Source organism: Sphaeramia orbicularis, chromosome 21, assembly GCF_902148855.1.
Source record: "Sphaeramia orbicularis chromosome 21, fSphaOr1.1, whole genome shotgun sequence".
Lineage (NCBI taxonomy): Eukaryota > Metazoa > Chordata > Actinopteri > Kurtiformes > Apogonidae > Sphaeramia > Sphaeramia orbicularis.
The window spans coordinates 57,522,869-57,542,280 of record NC_043977.1 but is presented as its reverse complement, the minus strand read 5'-3'; the positions used below and the strand labels follow the sequence as shown (position 1 = coordinate 57,542,280).

The following is a 19,412-nucleotide window of genomic DNA, read 5'->3' as shown; positions in this document are numbered from 1 at the left end:
TGGACCCTTAGGGTGGGGGGGCTGGTTTTGGCCCCCGGACCCTGGCCCACATGTTTGACAGCCCTGCTCCAGGTGGTTGAACTGTCCTCTGCTCTGGTTTTAGAAAAACCTGAACATTAGAAAATTAAAGGAACTTATAAATGAGGCCAACTCTGAATAACTCCAGTTAATCATCTTAATCTAATATTATCTGCAACGCCTCCGAACGTTAAAGCTCAGATTTAGTCGGATTTCTAATCCATCTGAGTGACTGCTGACCTAATTCAGTTCATTTAAAAACCACTGCACTTACACACCCACCGACTTTTATTTATTTATTTAGTGTGCATTACCAAGGTTCCAATAGTTTAGGATTTTTCATTCTAGTTTAGTTTTACTTAGTTTGGACTTTTTTTCTCTAATTCAGTTCATTTTAGTTCGTTTTTAGAGCAGGTTTGATAGTTTTTTTTTAAGTTTTCATTTTTTTCCTAAATGCTTAGTTGTAGTTCAGTTGCAGTTCAGTTGTAGTTCAGTTGTAGTTTAGTTGTAGTTCAGTTGTAGTTTAGTTGTAGTTCAGTTGTAGTTCAGTTGTAGTTCAGTTGTAGTTTAGTTTTAGTTTAGTCGTATCTTTTCTCTTCTTCTCTGTGGTCGTATTCAAATCAATCCCAGACAGGACTCTGCTGCTTTAGTCTCCATGTTTCCAGGTAGAGTGGGGACCAGAAGACGACTGGAAACCACAAGTGAACACAAGTGACGGAGCAAAAAGTGTCGTATGGAGACAGCAGAGAAAATTGCTTGAGGGAAATAAATCGATTTCGTATCAATCTGACATTGACAAAGACGAAAACAAAGGGAATTTTATCCATTTCATTACACTGTAAAAAAAAAAAAAAAAAAAAAACAACTTGTAAGAAAACAGTATTATTCCAGCAGCAGGGGCGCCAAAAAAATACTGTTAAATAACAGAAAATAACCATCTCATAAAAATACTGTAATTTTCCATAATTAAAATACAGTTTTTTGCCCTAACTTCACATGAGATTTTGCTTTTGTTTTTGGGACTTTTTAATGTTTAATAAAGAATATTTACATGTATTAAAACAATCCAATTCCCTATAAATATATATATATATAATTTTCAATGAGACTCAGTTGTCCAATCCACTGATAAAAACTGTATTTGGACAGTTTATCAGTGCTTATACATGTTATACATTCACAAAAATACATTTATTCAACAGTTTTGTTGTGAAACCTCCTGTAATTACACAAGATATTTGTCAATGAACAAACAAGTCTGGTTCAACTGACAGAACTAATACTTCTGTTACCGTTAAATGTCAGTAATTTTATCTCATTTTATTATTATAATTTTTTTTTTACAGTATTAAACTTTAAATTAACAGTTTAATCTCATAAATAGAAAAGAAATATTTGTGTAATTATGATACATTTGCAAATGTATTTTGACTATTTTTCTGTGAAAAAAGAAAAAATTTCTTTTAAAAAATGGAAATTTTATGGTTATTCACCGTTACAGTTTTTTCGTGTTATTTTCCATTTGACATGTATCACAGTCTGTTTTTGTCATTTCATTGATATTTTCCTGTATTTTAAACATAAAGGAAAAATCTGTAAAATAAACAGTGAAAATTCTGTTAAATTACAGATTTTTTTTGCAGTGTAGTTGTCGTTAACAATAATCACCTTGTGTATTTCCACTCATTAAACCAGAGCAGAACACACACATACAGTCTGTCACACACTTATGGTTAAAAACACTTTTATTCAGTGCCTGGGAGAAACAGTACAGCACAGATGATTTTTTTTATTTTATTTTATTTATTTTGTATAAAACTGGAGATCCACAGGTCACAGTAGCGCTAGCGCCGGGTTAGTGTCTGAACTTTCAGGGCTACAGTCCTGCTCGAACAGCTGCGACTCCAACACACATTAACACAAAACTCATCAGTTCAAGCTTCCCTCGCTGATAGGATTTTTTTTTTTTTTTGAAAAGGGAGGAGGAATAATTTGAAGTTGAAAAGGTTCAATCTCAGCCTAAAAAAAAAAAAAAACTTAACTATTCAACCCTTTCATGCATGAATTATGAGAACCGTAGTCGAGATTTTTTTCCTGAGTGTTTTTATTCCTCTTTAGGCATGAAAAAACAATGCAGTTGAAATTTTTTTAATAAACCTGTTTTTTATGGAGGTAGATTTGTGTCTTTATTGCTTTAACTAAAAAAAAATTTCAATTAGCAAAAAGTGTTTGAATGAAAAAAAAAAGTACAACCCAAAAAATTGCATTTGAAGACTTTTTTTTTCTTTGTTTGAAGTGATTTTTTTTTTTTTAATTGACTGTTTTTTTTTAATGAAAATATTTTTTTTGGTTAAAGCAATAAAAAAATCTACCTTCATAATTTTTGGAGTTCCAAAAATGTCCACTCTGCTGGACACCATGTGTTTAATTTTTGAAGGAAGGAATGCAAATATCAGAAAGTGATAAACTGTGTGAAAACTATCAAATCAAAACATTTTAACGCAGCTAATCTGATGTTTTCTCACATTTTATCATATTCCCAATTTTTATTAGCAATTGATTTACACTCAAACATGTCACTGCAGATCAGGTTTATCAAGGAAAGCAAAGTTATAGTAATGGTTTGAATGTCAGGGTATTATTATGGGATGGTGCATAAGTGTCCACTGTGTTGGCTGATACGGAACTAAAACAACAAAACCATGAATATACAAGAGAACAGCTGGAAAATAACTGTCGACTGGAGGGGCCACTGTGCATGAAAGGGTTAATGCAGTGGAGTGAAGGAAAGGCGAACGCTGTGTCATGTTTGTGGAGAACAGACCTGAATAATCGTCCAGCAGAAACAGTACATGTCTGTGCTAGAAAGGAGGCTGTTTAGCATGGTTTTATTTTTCCAATTTTTTTTTTGTTTTTTGTTCTTACATAACTTCATTTAAAAATAAATATCTATCATTTGACTAGAATTTAAAATATTCTTTTAAAAGTTGGCTGTACCCCTTCGAAACCCTAAAAATTCAAATGTGTTCCGGTTGAACGGAACAGATGTTGAAATGATCGATACCTAAAATTACAACAACAACAAAAAACAGGAAGGATATAGAAATTTTAAAAACAGTTCAAAAGGTAAAACAGTGATAACATTAAAAAAAAAAAAAGATACAAACAATGAACATATAAAAAAAGATACTATTGAAGAACGTGTGTAGCTTCTCCGTACTTCTTCCTCTGATCGAAGAAAATATGTGCCAATGCCCCCCCCCCCGACGCTCCTCTTTTCCACCATTTCTTTGGCGTTTATGGAAGGAGAAGCCAAATGTGAAGGCACAGAACCGCAGGGCCAGTTCATCAGACGCCAGGCGTTCACAGGGCGCCAAAACAGGGAATAAAAAAAAACAAAAAAAAACAAAAACACAAACGACCGTTAACTAAGGCCCCGCACGACCAAACCTTCAGAGAGGAGGGGCTTATTTTTTAGAGTGTGACGTGGAGGCGTTTTCGATGCAGAGGACGATGTATGCGTTGGAGCAGCTGCTGGACGTCTGCTGCAGGAGGACGCCGCCCTGCTGGAGCGACGCCGCCAGGCCGCTCAGAGCGCGCTCGCCCGCACGCCACGTTTCGCAGTAGTGGTCGGACTGTCGGTGGCCTTTGGTACTGGAGCCGTGCCACACCATTTTCTCTGGCCTAAAAAAGAACAGAGGGCAGAATATTTACATCCAGGGACGTACCGATATGAACATTTCATATCATGGTTATTGTGACCAAAATTATCACAGTTATCATTATTATCGCGGTATTGTTGAAATTGTGCTCAAAATGTTCAAAAAGTACAAATACACACACTGAAAGAATTAAACCAAGTTCTATTTTGAAAAAAAAAACAAAACAAAACAAAAAATAAAATAATTGGTACAGTGTCCCTTCTGTGTCAGAAACATTCCAATATTAACCCTTAGTGGTCTGAGTCTATTCTGTCTGTTTTTCAGTCCTTTTGATTTGGCCTTTATATACTATAGAAACAAATGTTTACTATACCCATGTTTGGATCTGTTTTTTCAGCACAACTTCATCTATATCATCTGTCTATTATTTTTGCACTTTAACCTACTATAAAAACATAAAAGGACAAAAAACACAAAAAAATATAAAATTCGATTTGAAAAATGTATATCGTTTATTGCATAAATAACACACAGATGCTTAACGAACCTTTTCACAGACTTTAAAAGTGAATATTGGTTCCAAATATTAGGTATAGAAAATTGAAATTGTAATAAATTAAAACTATACTCAAATATTTGACATAAAAGCAGATCTTAACGTTGGGTTTTTCCCCTAAAAGTGCGGTAATCAAACACGGTTATCATGAGAATTAGAATTTAAACGGTAATACTAACCGTCTGCGATTTTACCGCGGTTTATCGTTATACCGGTAATCGTTACATCCCTATTTACATCAAACACAAAAAGAGTAGAAACAGGTGGAACAGACGGAGAAGAGGAAAATTCCAATAATCACACATCTTTCAACGAGACGTGCAGTGACCTGTCAATCAACTGGCGTGGCCACGGCACCTATGGTACCCAATCAGGTTCCAGAGGTGGACAGCGCTAGTTAGCAATATTTTCTTCTGTGCCTATCGTGCCTCTGATTGGCTCATCAGTCCCCATGCCTAAAGTTAACCAATCTAATCAGTGAAGGCAGAGAATACTAGCCAATTAGAGGCAGAGGAGGGCGGGTCATGGCTTCAACATTCTAGGGAAAAAAAATCAACAATGTGGCTCAGATACGACTGAATGGTGCACATCGGGGGGGCTTAACGCTGCGTTCAAGTTCCACCTGTAACTGGTGTTTTCCATCCTTCTACTGGTGTAAATGCACTGGAATGTTCAGTCAAACCTGGGACTTCCACCTGAACTCGGACTAGATCCATGTTCTCCCAGTTCTGAGTTCTGACGTCATGTAGCAATGGCGCCCCCCCATGGATGTGGTGTTTATGCAGATTATTTATTAAAACAAGGTATTGCTCTGATGTTATTTATCTGCAAATATTCTGTATAATCAGCAGCTGCTCTAGCGTTAGCTAGTTTTCAGTCCAATGAGGACAAGAATAAATTAAAACCAAATACGTATACAACTATACAAATAACATCAAAGGTAGAACAGCTGCTCTGTCCTTCTGCGCTGTTTTATTTCCTCTGTTTCCATCAAATAAGCAAAGAACAAACACCTCTGGGATAGAAATGACTATAAATGAACATAACCTACGGTCCACCATGCTGATTTGTTTACATCTAACTCCCATAATTCCTTGCGCTCAGGCAGTTTGGCGTGACTTGCCTGGAACGATACGAAGTCGTGAGTTGTGGTTTGAAGTCGTGACTTACGGGTTCAAAAACCTGCCTTGAACGCAGCATTAGAAGAGGGTGTACTCAACACTGACTGTAAAATAAGCAGGTCTGCTCCGTCTGCCGCCGTCTACCCTGGACTCCACCTCTGTTTGCAGGATGTGACATCACACAGCTCCAGTTCTGAACAGTATGTGTTTTTTGGTCCATTTTGCCCAAATCTCACATGCAGTTAAAGCCAGAGGAGGAGAACTCACCACGCACTGTCCCTGAGGATGTCTCTGCCGTCAAAGGAGTAAATGGGCACATTCTCCCTGATTTTACTGGCGTTGTCACCGAAGATGGACTCCCAGCTGTTAAACAACACCTGGTCCTGGAAGAAGAACAGACAGGTTAATGACGAATGACTAGAGCTGGAAGAAAAGATCAGTTCTGCAATATATCGCAATATTTAATTTCACAATATACTGTATCAATATTAAAAAGTACTGCATCGATATTTGTAGGTATTTATTCAAATGCAGATATGGTGGAGGTTCATTTTGGTTTTACCTCCGCCAAGGAGGTTATGTTTTTGCCAGGGTTTGTTTGTTTGTTTGTTTGTTTGTTTGTCTGTTTGTTTGTTTGTTTGTTTGTTTGTCTGTCCGTTAGTGTGCAACATAACTCAAAAAGTTATGGACAGATTTGGATGAAATTTTCAGGGTTTGTTGGAAATGGGATGAGGAAGAAATGATTAAATTTTGGTGGTGATCGGGGGTGGGGGGGCCCATGGGGGGGGCCACTGATCAGCCTTGGCGGAGGTCTGCGCTCTCCGAGTGCTTCTAGTTTTGTTTATATTTTATTTATTATTCTTTAACACTCTTTTATTAAATAATGTTCGTTCCTTTGTTGGGATTGAACTAAAATAATGTTCTGATGTTAGTTCTGAACTAAGGTTATTATCGTTAACGAAAACAAACAAAATGATGAAAACTAATATTGAAAAAACATTTTCGTTAACTGAAATGAATAAAAAGTCAAATAAAAAAAAAAAAAACAATAACTAACTGAAACTGTATTGTGTGTTTACAAAAATAACTAAAACATAAAAATTATGGATAAAATTCCCTTCGTTTTCGTCTTTGTCAGTGTTGATAGAGGATAGAACATGTCAACATTTTGTCTAAGACCAGCGGTAGAACAGAGGTATAGAAGTCAGGAGGGCAACGGTGAAAGTTTGGAAAGTTTCAGTTTTGGTTTCATGTAAGTGACGTTGTGTATGGATCACACCCCCACCTACATGACCCCCCCAACCTGCTATAGGGAATGTATCCATGGTACTGTCCATGTGTTTGTCAGAGCTGCTCTAACCCCACCCCCAAATACTGTGTCCAGGCTTACCTCACTTATTTCTGTGAATAGGATGGAAGATAAAATATATAAAAAAAACTGAAACTAAAACTGAACTAAAACTAAACTAAACTAAACTAAAACTAAACTAAAACTAAACTAAAACTAAGCATTCAGAAAAAACAACTAATAAAAACTAGCAAACTTGCTCTAAAAACGATTTAAAGCTAACTGAATTAGAGGAAAAAAAGTCAAAAAACTAAACTATAATGAAAAATCCAAAACTATCAGAACCTTGTTCTGAACTACTAGAATCTGAACATTTGAACAGGATCTGAAACTGTCATGTCTGTAAAACAGAATTTCAGTTTGAACACAGGAACATTTTGGGATAGAACATTAGATCCTCATCCAACACAGTGGAAGTGCTGCTGGTCTTCTTGGTGATTATCCACAGGTGCTCTGTGGAAACTTGTGGTGTGTCTGGCTATTTGGAGTCGAAAAAAACTGCATTTCAAAAAATATTCCCAAAGGCACACTAGGATTTGTGTAGAAATGAAATGCCTTTATTAGTTCATGGCAATGTTTTAAAATACAGCCAACGCGTTGTGACCTCTGGTCTTCATCAGGGCTTTTTTCAGTCGTGAGTTCAGTAGGAGAGTTCACTCACGACTGAAAAAAGCCCTGATGAAGACCAGAGGTCACAACGCGTTGGCTGTATTTTGAACATTGCCATGAACTAATGAAGGCATTTCATTTCTACACAAATCCTAGTGTGCCTTTGGGAATATTTTTATAACATTAAATCCTGTTGGCATCAAATAAAAATGTGTTTAATATTTGTGCAGATTTCTGGTGTAATTCAATTCTTCAAGAAAATAATCTTTTAAAAAAATAATAATTGCCTTAACAGTAACAGTATCATGATATATCGCGATATATCGTATCATAATCCTAGTATTGTGATTTGTATTGTATCACCAGATTCTTGCCAATACACAGTCCTAATAATGACCAGTATTTTCCACAGTGGTAGTTGTGGTGGTTCTGGTGGTTGTGGTGGTTTTGGTGGTTCTGGTGGTTGTGGTGGTTTTGGTGGTTCTGGTGGTTTTGGTGGTTCTGGTGGTTTTGGTGGTTTTGGTGGTTCTGGTGGTTTTGGTGGTTTTGGTGGTTTTGGTGGTTTTGGTGGTTCTGGTGGTTCTGGTACTGTAGTTGTGTCTCACCTTGAGGTTTACGATGTGGAAGTTGTCCCGGTCCGACCTGCGGACGATGGTGTACAGGTCCTGGAGTTTGGAGGACAGGAAGGCCCTGAAGGTCCCTTTAAGGCCCACGGCCCGGGCCTGCTGGAAGCACAGGAAGTCCGCTCCACGGATCCCACGCATGTTCCCCGTCTGTGGGCTGTTCAGGGCGATGAGGTGGAGCTGAGGACGAACACATACGGTCAGCTGATGGAGGACCTGGACTGTCACTGACCCAGGACCTGGACTGTCACTGATCCTGGACCTGGACTGTCATACCCTTTACACCAGGCGGACCTCTGGGTGGGTTCATCATGTGACTCCTAAACTCTGACTCTCTGTCTTATTGTCGTGTGTGTCCTTGTTCTATCTATAGACACAGTTATTTTATGCCTATTAGTCAAAGGATGAGTGTGGAACTACAGCGTTCTGTCCAAACTGGACTGTTCTGCACATCCCATAGAACCAGAATAGAGTTTGGAAGGTCACAACAACTGTGACCTTTGACTCATTTCATCTTTTAGTCCACATAAGCATTTACACCAAATCTAAAATAAAGTCGTGCAGGTGTTTCTGACGTCAGGCTCATATGAAAGGACAGACATGAGGTCACAGTAAATCCTTTCACTTCGTCCTTGCGTTCATGTGAGCTTTGACACCGTTAAACTGATGCTTAGATCTGGAGTGTGTACTTTGTCCAACACACATGAACATGTGAAATAAACCCAAACACTACACATATGACAAGAAAGGCAGAATGTTTCCAAAGTCTGAATATGAGTTAGACTTCTTCTTCCTACTCCTTTTGCAAAATTCAGACTAGTATGTGCTTGAAGATAGATTCTGTTCATTTAAATATTATTTTGTTTTTGTCTTAATTTGCTTTGTTTTGTTTTATTTTGTTTCTTTGCATATTCTCAATAAATAAATAAATAAATAAATAAATAAATAAACAAGTGTTCAGAGAACGCAAACCTCCACCAAGCACCCTGAACGCTGTGCATGTGTGGATCGACTCTTTTTAAACTATGGATGTGCAAAACAACTTTCATAATGATATTTCACAAATAGCACTTTTTATGATTTTTTTGAAAGTGGTGCATAAAAAATAACAAAAGTCAACAGAGTGAAACGGAAGACAAATGGAGCGGAACGATATTTGGTACGAAGTTGCAGCTTGGTCCCAGTCATGTGTCTGTCAGATTAGATTCAATTCACATCAATATTAGTTGAGTTCTAATTTTAAATGTGTGGGAAATGGGATTTTCAATGTTCAATGTAAATGTCCAGAGTCCACATTCCACAGTGGATGTGGGCAATTTAGTTCCAGATACAAGAGATTGTTCTAAGCTACAGGTGGATCCAACTGGAGGAGAATCGGAGTCGTTTGGAATTTTTGATGAATTTTGGAAAATGTCTCAGTGATGACAGATGGAAAACTGCAGATGTTGTGACCTTGCTGTGACCTTGAACTTTGTCCTACTGGGACCAAAATGGACTGGGTTGGTCCCAGGGCCTAGGCCTATCTGTGGGGAAGATCTGGGAAAGATGGGTGGATTGTTTGCTAACAAACAAACAAACAAACAAACAAACAAACAAACAAACATGCAAAGCAAAGTGATCATAATACCTCCTGGTGGAGGGAATAAATAAATGAATAAATAAATATTTTGATAAATGTTATTAAAGTTATTTCTTATTAATGTTTCAAGAAAACACACAACATTACAAAAGTAAAGTCCAATCTAACACTAAACTTGTCCAAATTCGGTGTCTGTGTCCATAAACTACAGCTTTATGAGCAGGTTCTGTCAGGACATCAGGCTCATGAGGACAGTTTTTTCATTTGTGTCAAGAAATTTCCAACAGATCAAACTAAATTCCAACTCTAATGGAATATTCGGACATTCCTGAGCTCTTCCATCCTTCTCTCCAGGTTGTCTGGATCATGTGTGTCGTCTGTCCACTCACCCCTGTGGTCTCCACAGGTCCAGCCGGCTGTGGTACCGGTGGGTGGGGTCGTCTCTGGGGGGTGACGGGGTAGCGGTTCTCGGTGTGCTGGGTGGACAACCTTCCATCTGTCTGCCCGGGGTGTCGCAGGTCTGGGAATCTGGGATCGTACTGGGGGGGGTACCTGGGGTCTACGGGTGGGTGTGGGGGGGGGTCGATGGGCCGTATGACCGACCCGCTGTGGGAGTAATGTCCGGCCCCGTTGTTGTGGGACTGGTCCTGGGACTGGGGGTACAGGACCACCGGTGGGGGCTGGACCTCAGCCACCTCGTTCTCCTTCAAATGGAAAACAGCATCGGTCACTATCACAGTCTGTGGACACACCCACCCCCACCCCCCAACCCCCCCACCTCTGTGTGGGGTCTGTAGATGTGACGGTCTTCTGTCTGTACATGGTATTAAACTCAGATCAGAACCGTTTAACTCAGACCCAAATGGACCCCAGTCTGTGGACCCGTTGAATCCAGGTGTTTGTGTTCTAACAGGGCTCTGGGATCCAGAACTATAAGGACTAATGTCAGAATACAGTTGGATATTATGGGATAGATATCAGTGCATTGGTTCGTTTGGGTTCAATTATTCTCTTTGTTTCTAAAATGACTCACAGATGGTTTGGACTGAATTTATATCAACATTAATTATTATTATTTTTAATCCATGGCTATGATTTTAAAAATTCTACTTCTGAATTGATAAAATATGATTCATGCTCTTTTGTAATCACTCTAAAACCACTTTAATCACCCAAAAATTACCCCAAACCACCTAAAAATCACCCAGAAATTACAAAAAATCACCAAAAACCACCTAAATATTACTTTTAACCCCCCATCTCCCCCATACTTTTATCCCCCCATCACCCCTCATCTTTGTTTCTAAAATGACTCACAGGTGGTTTGGACTTCATTTTTCTCAACATTGATTTTTTTTTTTTTTTTTAAACTTTTTTTTTCTCCAATACTCTCCATGATTTTCAATGTTCTTCCTCTAAATGTCTGTAATATTTTCCTGCTCTGACTGTAAATACTAATGTTCTTCCTCATCTAACCATCTACTGTCATCACATCTGACTGAGGAAGAAACATCTACCATTAAACTACAGTCAAATACTGATGTTTATCAACTCTGTGGACATAAGTATGTGGACACATCATGTCTCCAGCTGTTAGATGTCCTGTTCAGGAGGATCGGACACACAAACATCAATATTAATAATCAATAGCATATCTATCCCATAATATCCAACTGTATTCTGACATTAGTCCTTATAGTTTTGGATCCCAGAGCCCTGTTAGAACACAAACACCTGGATTCAACAGGTCCACAGACTGGGGTCCATTTGGGTCTGAGTTGGACAGTTCTGATCTGAGGAGAACGATGTCACAACATGAACAGACGGTCTGTCGGGGGTGAACCCCCACTTTAAGGTCAGCTAACATAGGTTCCAACCCCCCTGTGAAGAAGTTATGGAAAATGAATGAGTCAGTGTTGGTTTGTGTGGGGGGTTCACGTACCAGATCTCTGAAGAAGGGAGTGTACTCGCCAAGCTGTGAGAGACAACAAACACACTTTAGAGAAAAGACGGTCTGTGTGATCTAGAAGACCAACGATCATCAGCAGTTTGGTTGTTAACATTGAATTAAATGACTGTACTGTAAAGGAGCTTTGGCAGAACTTTACGATCCGTTTCTCACTTTTTCTACACACATCAACACTGAAATACTGACTCATGACTATAAAGAGGACTGTCTCAGTTTTAGGACAAAATCTGAAATAAAACAAGTGGAAAAGTAGGCGGAGCTTACTAATACCTCCGCCTGGTCACACAACACTAAACCCCTCCTGCTCACTGATTTTGACATGTAACTTTCAATCTTTTTGAAAACTTTGCCTCAGAAATGTGTAAAAAAAAAAAGTCAAGGATTAGATGCGTTCACCTACAGCACTGAGCGTTCACCTGGGAAACTGAAATTCATTTGAACAAAACCCTAAAACATCAGCTGAGTGTCGTCAAACAGAATTCTGAGGCTTTGGTCTAAACTCCTGTTATCCACAGACTGACACATTCCTCAGATCTGTAACTGCTGATGTACATAAGGGACCAGGTCATAGAATACTTTACCAGGACTTGACGCAGTCCATCGCGGACTCTCAAATACAGGTCTGCTTTGTCTATGATGTAGACCAGACTGCCCTCAGGCTGACGTCTGGCCGTAGCAATCATTAGGTCATATGACCTCAGAACGGTCACCTGTGCAAAAAGGAAACATGGCATTTAGCTTTAGCTGTCGGTTCAGTCGACGGCGACAGTAAGATGAGGTTCGTTAACCAGCAGCAGAAACACTTACCCCAGAGGAGAGACCAGGACTTCCAGGTGGACCAGGAGGTCCAGGAGGTCCAGGTACACTGAGCGCTTCAGAGCGAAACACAAAAGTGTGTTAATTCAACTCATAAACAGTTCCTTTACAGTTCAGTGACATTACACTATCTGTGACGTTCAGTCCTTCAACAACACGTTCGTTTTCAACAACACACGTTCTCCATCTGTTCCCATGTGTTACTGGTTTGTGCGGTCACTATACAGTGTGTGTATATGAAATATTTTGAATATGTAAATGTTGGTGGTCAGCAGATGTCCACTGGACACGACAGGAGACAGTTTCCATCTCCAAACTTAATATAGGAACCAAGAAACCACTCACGGGTATTGGGCCTGTAGGTTCCTGTTTGTGGAATTCCTGGAGGTCCTGGAGGTCCAGGTGGACCTGGTTGACCAGGGCGTCCATCATAACCTATCCCTGGAGGTCCTGGCGGTCCTTGAGGTCCTGGGGGTCCCATAATAGTATCCCCCTTTGGTCCCTTGATGAAAAAACAACAATCTAAGTTGGTGATCCACCAGACCCACCTTCACACCTGAACGTTCCCACCCAGACCCAGGCTGGTACTGGGTCCAGTCTGTCCTTTGGGAGTGGACTTAGAGGTCCTGCTGTCGTTAAGATGGAGCTACAGCTGACATCAGCAGATGGTTTTTCCATGTGCTGCCCTTTCATTTAATTTTTTTTTCATGATGACAGCTTTATGTTCCTTCTTGTAACTGGTCAGACTGAACAGAATCCAACAAACATTTTCACATTTTCACACTGTACGTCAGGGTTCTCAAACTCCTGTTCTTTCAGGTTCCACATTCAGCCTGATTTGCTCTGCAGTGGACCGCACCAGTGAAATAAGAACAGAAGAACCTAGAAATGATGACAACTGACAATTTATGTCTTTGTTTTAGTGTAAAGGAAAAAAAAAACAAAAACATTAAATTATGAAAATACTTACTTTTATAAACTATCCAAACAAAAAAGATGTGAATAACCTGAAAAAACTGAAATTTCTTTAGAAAAACCAGTTCAGTTTTCTCAGTCTTCTGCCTCCACTTCTCATTAGTCCATGTGCATTCTGGATCAGATCTACAAAGACACTAAACACTGAGGAACAGGAAGAACAGAGTTCAAACTGGACTGAATTTAATACAGACATTTCAGGTTGGGCACATTTGTTCAGGTTAGTCACATTTTATTGGTACAGGAGAGTTTGGAAATGGAAAGAGTTTCATAATTTAATGTGATTTTTTGCACTAAAACAAAGACAAAAATTTGAAGTTGTTAATTCAAGGTGTTTTGCTTAATTCAAGATTTTTGCAAAATTTAGGAATTTTTTTTTTGCTTAATTCAAGATGTTTTTTTTTTTTTTTGCTTAATTTAACATTTTTTCCTTAATTAGAGCTACATTTTTTTCTTTTTTTTGCCTAATTAAATTCAAGACTGTGGAATTTTCGACTTTGTAAATTCATCCCAGGGATCAGATTGGAACCTTTGGCATTTGGCCCCTGGGCCGCATGTGTGACAGCCCTGCTGTAGACAAACTATGGTTCAGGTTCAGACCTCATCTACTGATCAGGCTGAACATCAGCTCTGATCCTCATGGTGGTCCAGGGTAGGTTTCACACCTGCACACATGATCCACATGAAAAAGTAAAGTCCACAAGTTACACACACACACACACACACACACACATGTTGAACAGATCTGAACTCACCGGTAAACCTGGTTTTCCAGGCGCTCCAGGTGGTCCCTGTGCTCCGAAGTGTGTGTCATAATACCCCCCCCCAGGCTCCCCCTTCTCTCCTTTCACACCTGGATCTCCATGTTCACCCTTCAGCCCATTCTGTTTTTAAAACACACACAGTCAAAACCAGTGCACCTGCAAAATGACACATTCAACCACACATCCATGTTCTTTAGCGCTGAATCTACATGTGTCTGCTCTAGGGATGGAACCATATGAAAATTTCATATCACGGTTATCGTGACCAAAATTATCACGGTTATCATTATTATTGTGATATTGTTGGGACTGTGCTCAAAATGTTCAAAAAGTACTAATACACACACTGAAAGAATTTAACCAAGTTGTATTTTGAAAAATAAATAAAATTAAATAATAGCCACAATGTACTTTCTGACGCAGAAACATTCAAATATTAACATGTAAACAATCAAATATACAAATGTGCATTAAAGATGGAACCTGATGGACACTGAGCATTTTACAGATCAAGTTTGAGTTGTTAGAGTTTCTTTTTCATAGATAGATAGATAGATAGATAGATAGATAGATAGATAGATAGTTAATACCTGGAGTGCTGCTGCTTCTCCAGTAAATGTGCAGTACCATTCGTTTTCAACGTGCAGTAATCAAACACAGTTATCATAAGTAGAATTTAAACGGTAATACTGATCGTCAGGAAGTTTACCACAGTTTATCATTACAGCGGTAATCATTACATCCCTAGTCTGTTAATGTTCATGTTGTATTCAAATTTGACCACATCAAAGCCTCAGGTCCACAGTCTTCTAAAGACCATGGGATGACACAGACATCTGTTTGAACTTACCTTGAACGTATAAATATCAAAATTTGAGGCAGTTCCTGCAACAAATCCAACAGACAACAGTGAGCAACAGTGCAAATGTGACTCAGATAGAACAGATGGAAGGGTCCTTTGTTTTACCTGGGATCCCTGGAAGTCCACGCTCCCCTTTTTCTCCTTTAATTGCTACAACAACAAGTTATTTCAAATGTTGAAACTGACTCAGTCGTCCATAGATGCTGTAACACCTGTAATGCTTTTCTGAAGGTTGAAGTCAGGTGTTTTATGACTTAATAGTATGACTTGATCCGTGCTAATAAATTGTTATGTACGTCATGTTTTCAGACACATGGCTGAACTTCTTCAGTTGAGTCCTAGTTCAGTATATTACTGATAAATTCATACCTGGATAATTTCGTGCCGTCTCATCATAACGCTGTGGACAGAAGAAGACACTCAGTTATGGACCACGAAGGTGTTCTCTACAACAGGGTTTCAACCAAACAGCAGCAGCTACTAACATCTGCCAGCACTGAAACACTGGTCACATGTTCATTCAGAAACAAACTGAATGAATGAATGAATGAACGAATGACTGAATGAATGAATGAATGAAGGAAGGAAGGAATGAATGAAGTCTTTATTTCGAACATGTCGACAGTGAAATCAAAACAAAAATCAACCAACAAAATATACAGGGTGGGGAAGCCAAATGTACACTGAACATTTAGCTGTTTTTTCTCAGCAGACACTACGTCAGTTGTTTTGAACCCAAACATATACTGATGTCATAATCATATCTAACACTATTATCCATACCTTTTCACAAACTTTTGCCCATATGAGTAATCAGGAAAGCAAACGTCAAAGAGTGTGTGATTTGCTGAATGCACTCGTCACACCAAAGGAGATTTCAAAAATAGTTGGAGTGTCCATAAAGACTGTTTATAATGGAAAGAAGAGAATGACTATGAGCAAAACTATTACCAGAAAGTCTGGAAGATACTATTAAAGAAGAATGGGAGAAGTTGTCACCCCAATATCTGAGGAACATTTGCGCAAGTTTCAGGAAGCGTGTGAAGGCAGTTATTGAGAAAGAAGGAGGACACATAGAATAAAACATTTTCTATTATGGACATTTTCTTGTGGCAAATAAATTCTCATGACTTTCAATAAACTAACTGGTCATACACTGTCTTTCAATCCCTGCCTCAAAATAGTGTACATTTTGCTTCCCCACCCTGTAAGTACTGGTACATAAATGATTAATAAGCAAACAAACAAGAAAATAAATAAATACTAATAGTATTAATAACTAAATAAATAAATAAATATAAATAAAACAAATGAAATGAAATTGTACATACTCAAAAGGAGTAGGAAGAAGTAAAAACTTAGGACCTCCTACCCCTAATTTCTATTCCTTATGATCAGTATATAGCAATTATTCTTTTGTATGAATATCAATATAATAATAATAATAATAATAATAATAATAATAATAATAATAATAATAATAATAATATAATAATAACAACAATCCTTTTTCCTATATATACTAATATGATAATACCCATTTACAACTTATCCTGCCAGATAAATACCAGATATAATAAAAACTGAAAAAAATAAACCAAAAAAAACAACCAAACCAAAAACAAACAACAAAAAAAACAAAAGAAAAACACATATATGTATATAATATAAATACATATAATATTCTATCTTTCCTATATAGTACTCAGTACCCCCCCCCCAGGCCCTTTCCTCTCTGTATTTAGTAAAAATCATTTGTCTGTATTTGTTCTTAAACTGTTCGAGTTGGACATGTTCAGCTCCATTGTTTCAGCTGTGGATCAAATGTACTCACATTGAAGCGGTCTATGGGGATGGCTGGTCCTGGGGGTCCTGGGGGTCCAGGGGTCCAGGTGGTCCCTGATAAAACACAGTTCAGGATTTGTTTGTGCACATGCAGAATGCAACTTTCCCTGTTTTTCTCATGTTTCTAATCCAGTCTGTGTTTGGGGAAAATCCATATTCATCATTACCTTCATCTCATAACAAACATTAACACGTTTGACTGTTGTGAAAAAAAAAAAAATAATTATGAAGTGAAGGATTGGTCTCATGCACCAGTATTTTCCAAGGTTTTTACTTCAATTTGTTCTGAGGAAAGGCCCTTATGGAGGACTGAACCTGCCATGTTAAAAATATATACAGAAATATAAAAATGCCTTCATAAGTTCATTTCCATACCATTTATCTATTTTGTCCTATTTATATTATTTCTTATTTTATTTTTATCCTTGCATTTATTTCTGTGTTGCTTTCTCTTTACATTTTCTTATCTCTTTTCTTGTTTATTTCTATATTTATTTTCATCTGACATCTCATTAATTTTTGCATTTTTTCATAGTCATATTACATCTTCAGTATTCCCCTTCTGCATTTTCTCCCTCGATTTATTTCTGCATTGCTTTCTATTTACATTTTCTTCATACTCCGTACAGAAATAAATAGGCAAAGCAGAAATAAACAGAGGAAGAAAATGCAAAAGGGGGAATACTGAAGAAAATGTAAATGGAAAACACACAGAAATAAATGCAGGGATAAAATAAAAAAGGAAACTATAAATAAGGACAAAATAGATAAATAAATGGTACGGAAATGAACTTATCAAGCCATTTTTACATTTCTATATATTTTTTCAATACGGCAGGATCAGTCCTCCATACACTGTAAAAAAAATCTGTAATTTAACAGAATTTTCACTGTTTATTTTACAGATTTTTCCTGTATTTTTAATATACGGGAAAATATCAATGAAATTACAAAAACAGACTGTGATTTTACATGTCAAATGTAAAAGAACACTGTACTGTAACTGTAACTGTCAATAACCAAAAATTTCCGTTTTTTAAAAGAAATTTTTCTTTTTTCACAGAAAAATACAGTCAAAATACATTTGCAAAGTTTAAAACTGTAAAAAAAAAAATAAACCGATAAAATTACTGACACTTAACGGAACAGAAGTATTAGTTCTGTCAGTTGAACCAGACTTATTTGTAATTGACAAATATCTTGTGTAATTACAGGAGGTTTCACAACCAAATGTTGAATAAATGTATTTTTGTGAATGTAACATGTATAAGCACTGATAAACTGTCCAAATACAGTTTTTTATCAGTGGATTGGACAACTGAGTCTCAGTGAAAATTATTTATATATATTCATAGGTAATTGGATTGTTTTAATACATGTAAATATTCTTTATTAACATTAAAAAGTAAAAAAAAAAAAAAAAAAAAAAAAAAAAAAAAAAGCAAAATCTCATGTAAAGTTAGGGCAAAAAACTGTATTTTAATTATGGAAAATTACTGTATTTTTATGAGAAAGTTATTTTCCGTATTTTACAATATTTTTTTGGCGGCCCAGCTGCCAAATATTACTGTTTTTTTGCAGGGTTTTTTTTTTTACAGTGTGATAAGAGATTCTATGAATTGTCGGTCACCCCAGTCATACTTACAGGATATCCAAAACCAGCTCCAGACCCCGGTTCTCCTTTCTCCCCCTTGTATCCATTCACCCAGACGACCCTGAACCAGAACCAGCAAGTGAACAGCAGCTTCCACATCACACTCAGAAACTAGTGCTTCATCTAACACACAGGTGTCAAACATGCGGCCCGGGGGCCAAACTGGCCCACCAAAGGGTCCGATCCGGCCCTGGGATGAATGTGTGAAATGCACAAATTACACTGAAGACATTAACACTCAGGGATGTTAGAATCATTTTAGGTCAATTCAGTCTGGAGTGGGTCAGACCATAAAACACTATCATAATAACCTATAAATAATGAAAACTGTACATTTTTCTCTTTGTTTTGTGTAAAAACAAAAGTAAAATTACACAAATGTTCCATTTACAGACTAGCCTTTTAAAACATGTGAATAACCTGAAATTTCTAAAGAGAATCTGTGGAATTGGACCAATATTCTGCCTGTTCTTAATGTTTGGTGTATTTGTAGATCCACTGTGATCTGTAAGTTGTGATGCACATGTATAAATGATAAACTAAGGTGTAATATTGTTAAAATTGCACTGATTTTTCTTAAGAACTTTCAGTTGTTCCTATCTGTTCATGTTATGTTCAAGTACAGTTCGTAGATGTAACATTTTCATTCTGGAACTTTGACTTTTTTCACTCAAAACAAGAAAACATTGGAGTTTATCAGTTCTTATTTATTATTTATTTTATTTTACTGGTCTGGCCCACTTCAGATCATATTACCAGGGCTCTCAACTCATTTTCTTTCAGGTTCCACATTCAGCCTGATTTGATCTGCAGTGGGCTGGACCAGTGAAATAAGAACAGAATAACTGATAAATAATGACAACTGCAAATTTTTTTTCTGTTTCAGAACAAAAAAACTGCCATTAAATTATGAAAACTACTTTTATACTATCCAAACAAAAGATGTGAATAACCTGAAACAACATGAAATTTCTTTTAAAAAAATCAGTGCAATTTTCCCAGTCTTCTTCC

The 19,412-nt window shown here is 37.5% G+C and overlaps 1 protein-coding gene across 1 annotated transcript in view; it reads right to left on the bottom strand.

Annotated features, from left to right (window-relative positions):
- Positions 1 to 2,908: 2,908 nt before the first annotated feature.
- The window catches only part of col18a1a (collagen type XVIII alpha 1 chain a), a 118,839-nt gene continuing 102,335 nt past the window's right edge, over positions 2,909 to 19,412 (bottom strand). The window contains 14 exon segments of the mRNA XM_030124698.1: positions 2,909 to 3,702; positions 5,625 to 5,740; positions 7,920 to 8,117; positions 9,906 to 10,220; positions 11,459 to 11,491; positions 12,067 to 12,195; positions 12,293 to 12,357; positions 12,647 to 12,803; positions 14,032 to 14,160; positions 14,891 to 14,925; positions 15,008 to 15,052; positions 15,272 to 15,302; positions 16,737 to 16,789; positions 16,792 to 16,801. Of these exon segments, the coding sequence (XP_029980558.1) occupies positions 3,486 to 3,702; positions 5,625 to 5,740; positions 7,920 to 8,117; positions 9,906 to 10,220; positions 11,459 to 11,491; positions 12,067 to 12,195; positions 12,293 to 12,357; positions 12,647 to 12,803; positions 14,032 to 14,160; positions 14,891 to 14,925; positions 15,008 to 15,052; positions 15,272 to 15,302; positions 16,737 to 16,789; positions 16,792 to 16,801 (1,533 nt within the window). The 3' untranslated portion in view covers positions 2,909 to 3,485.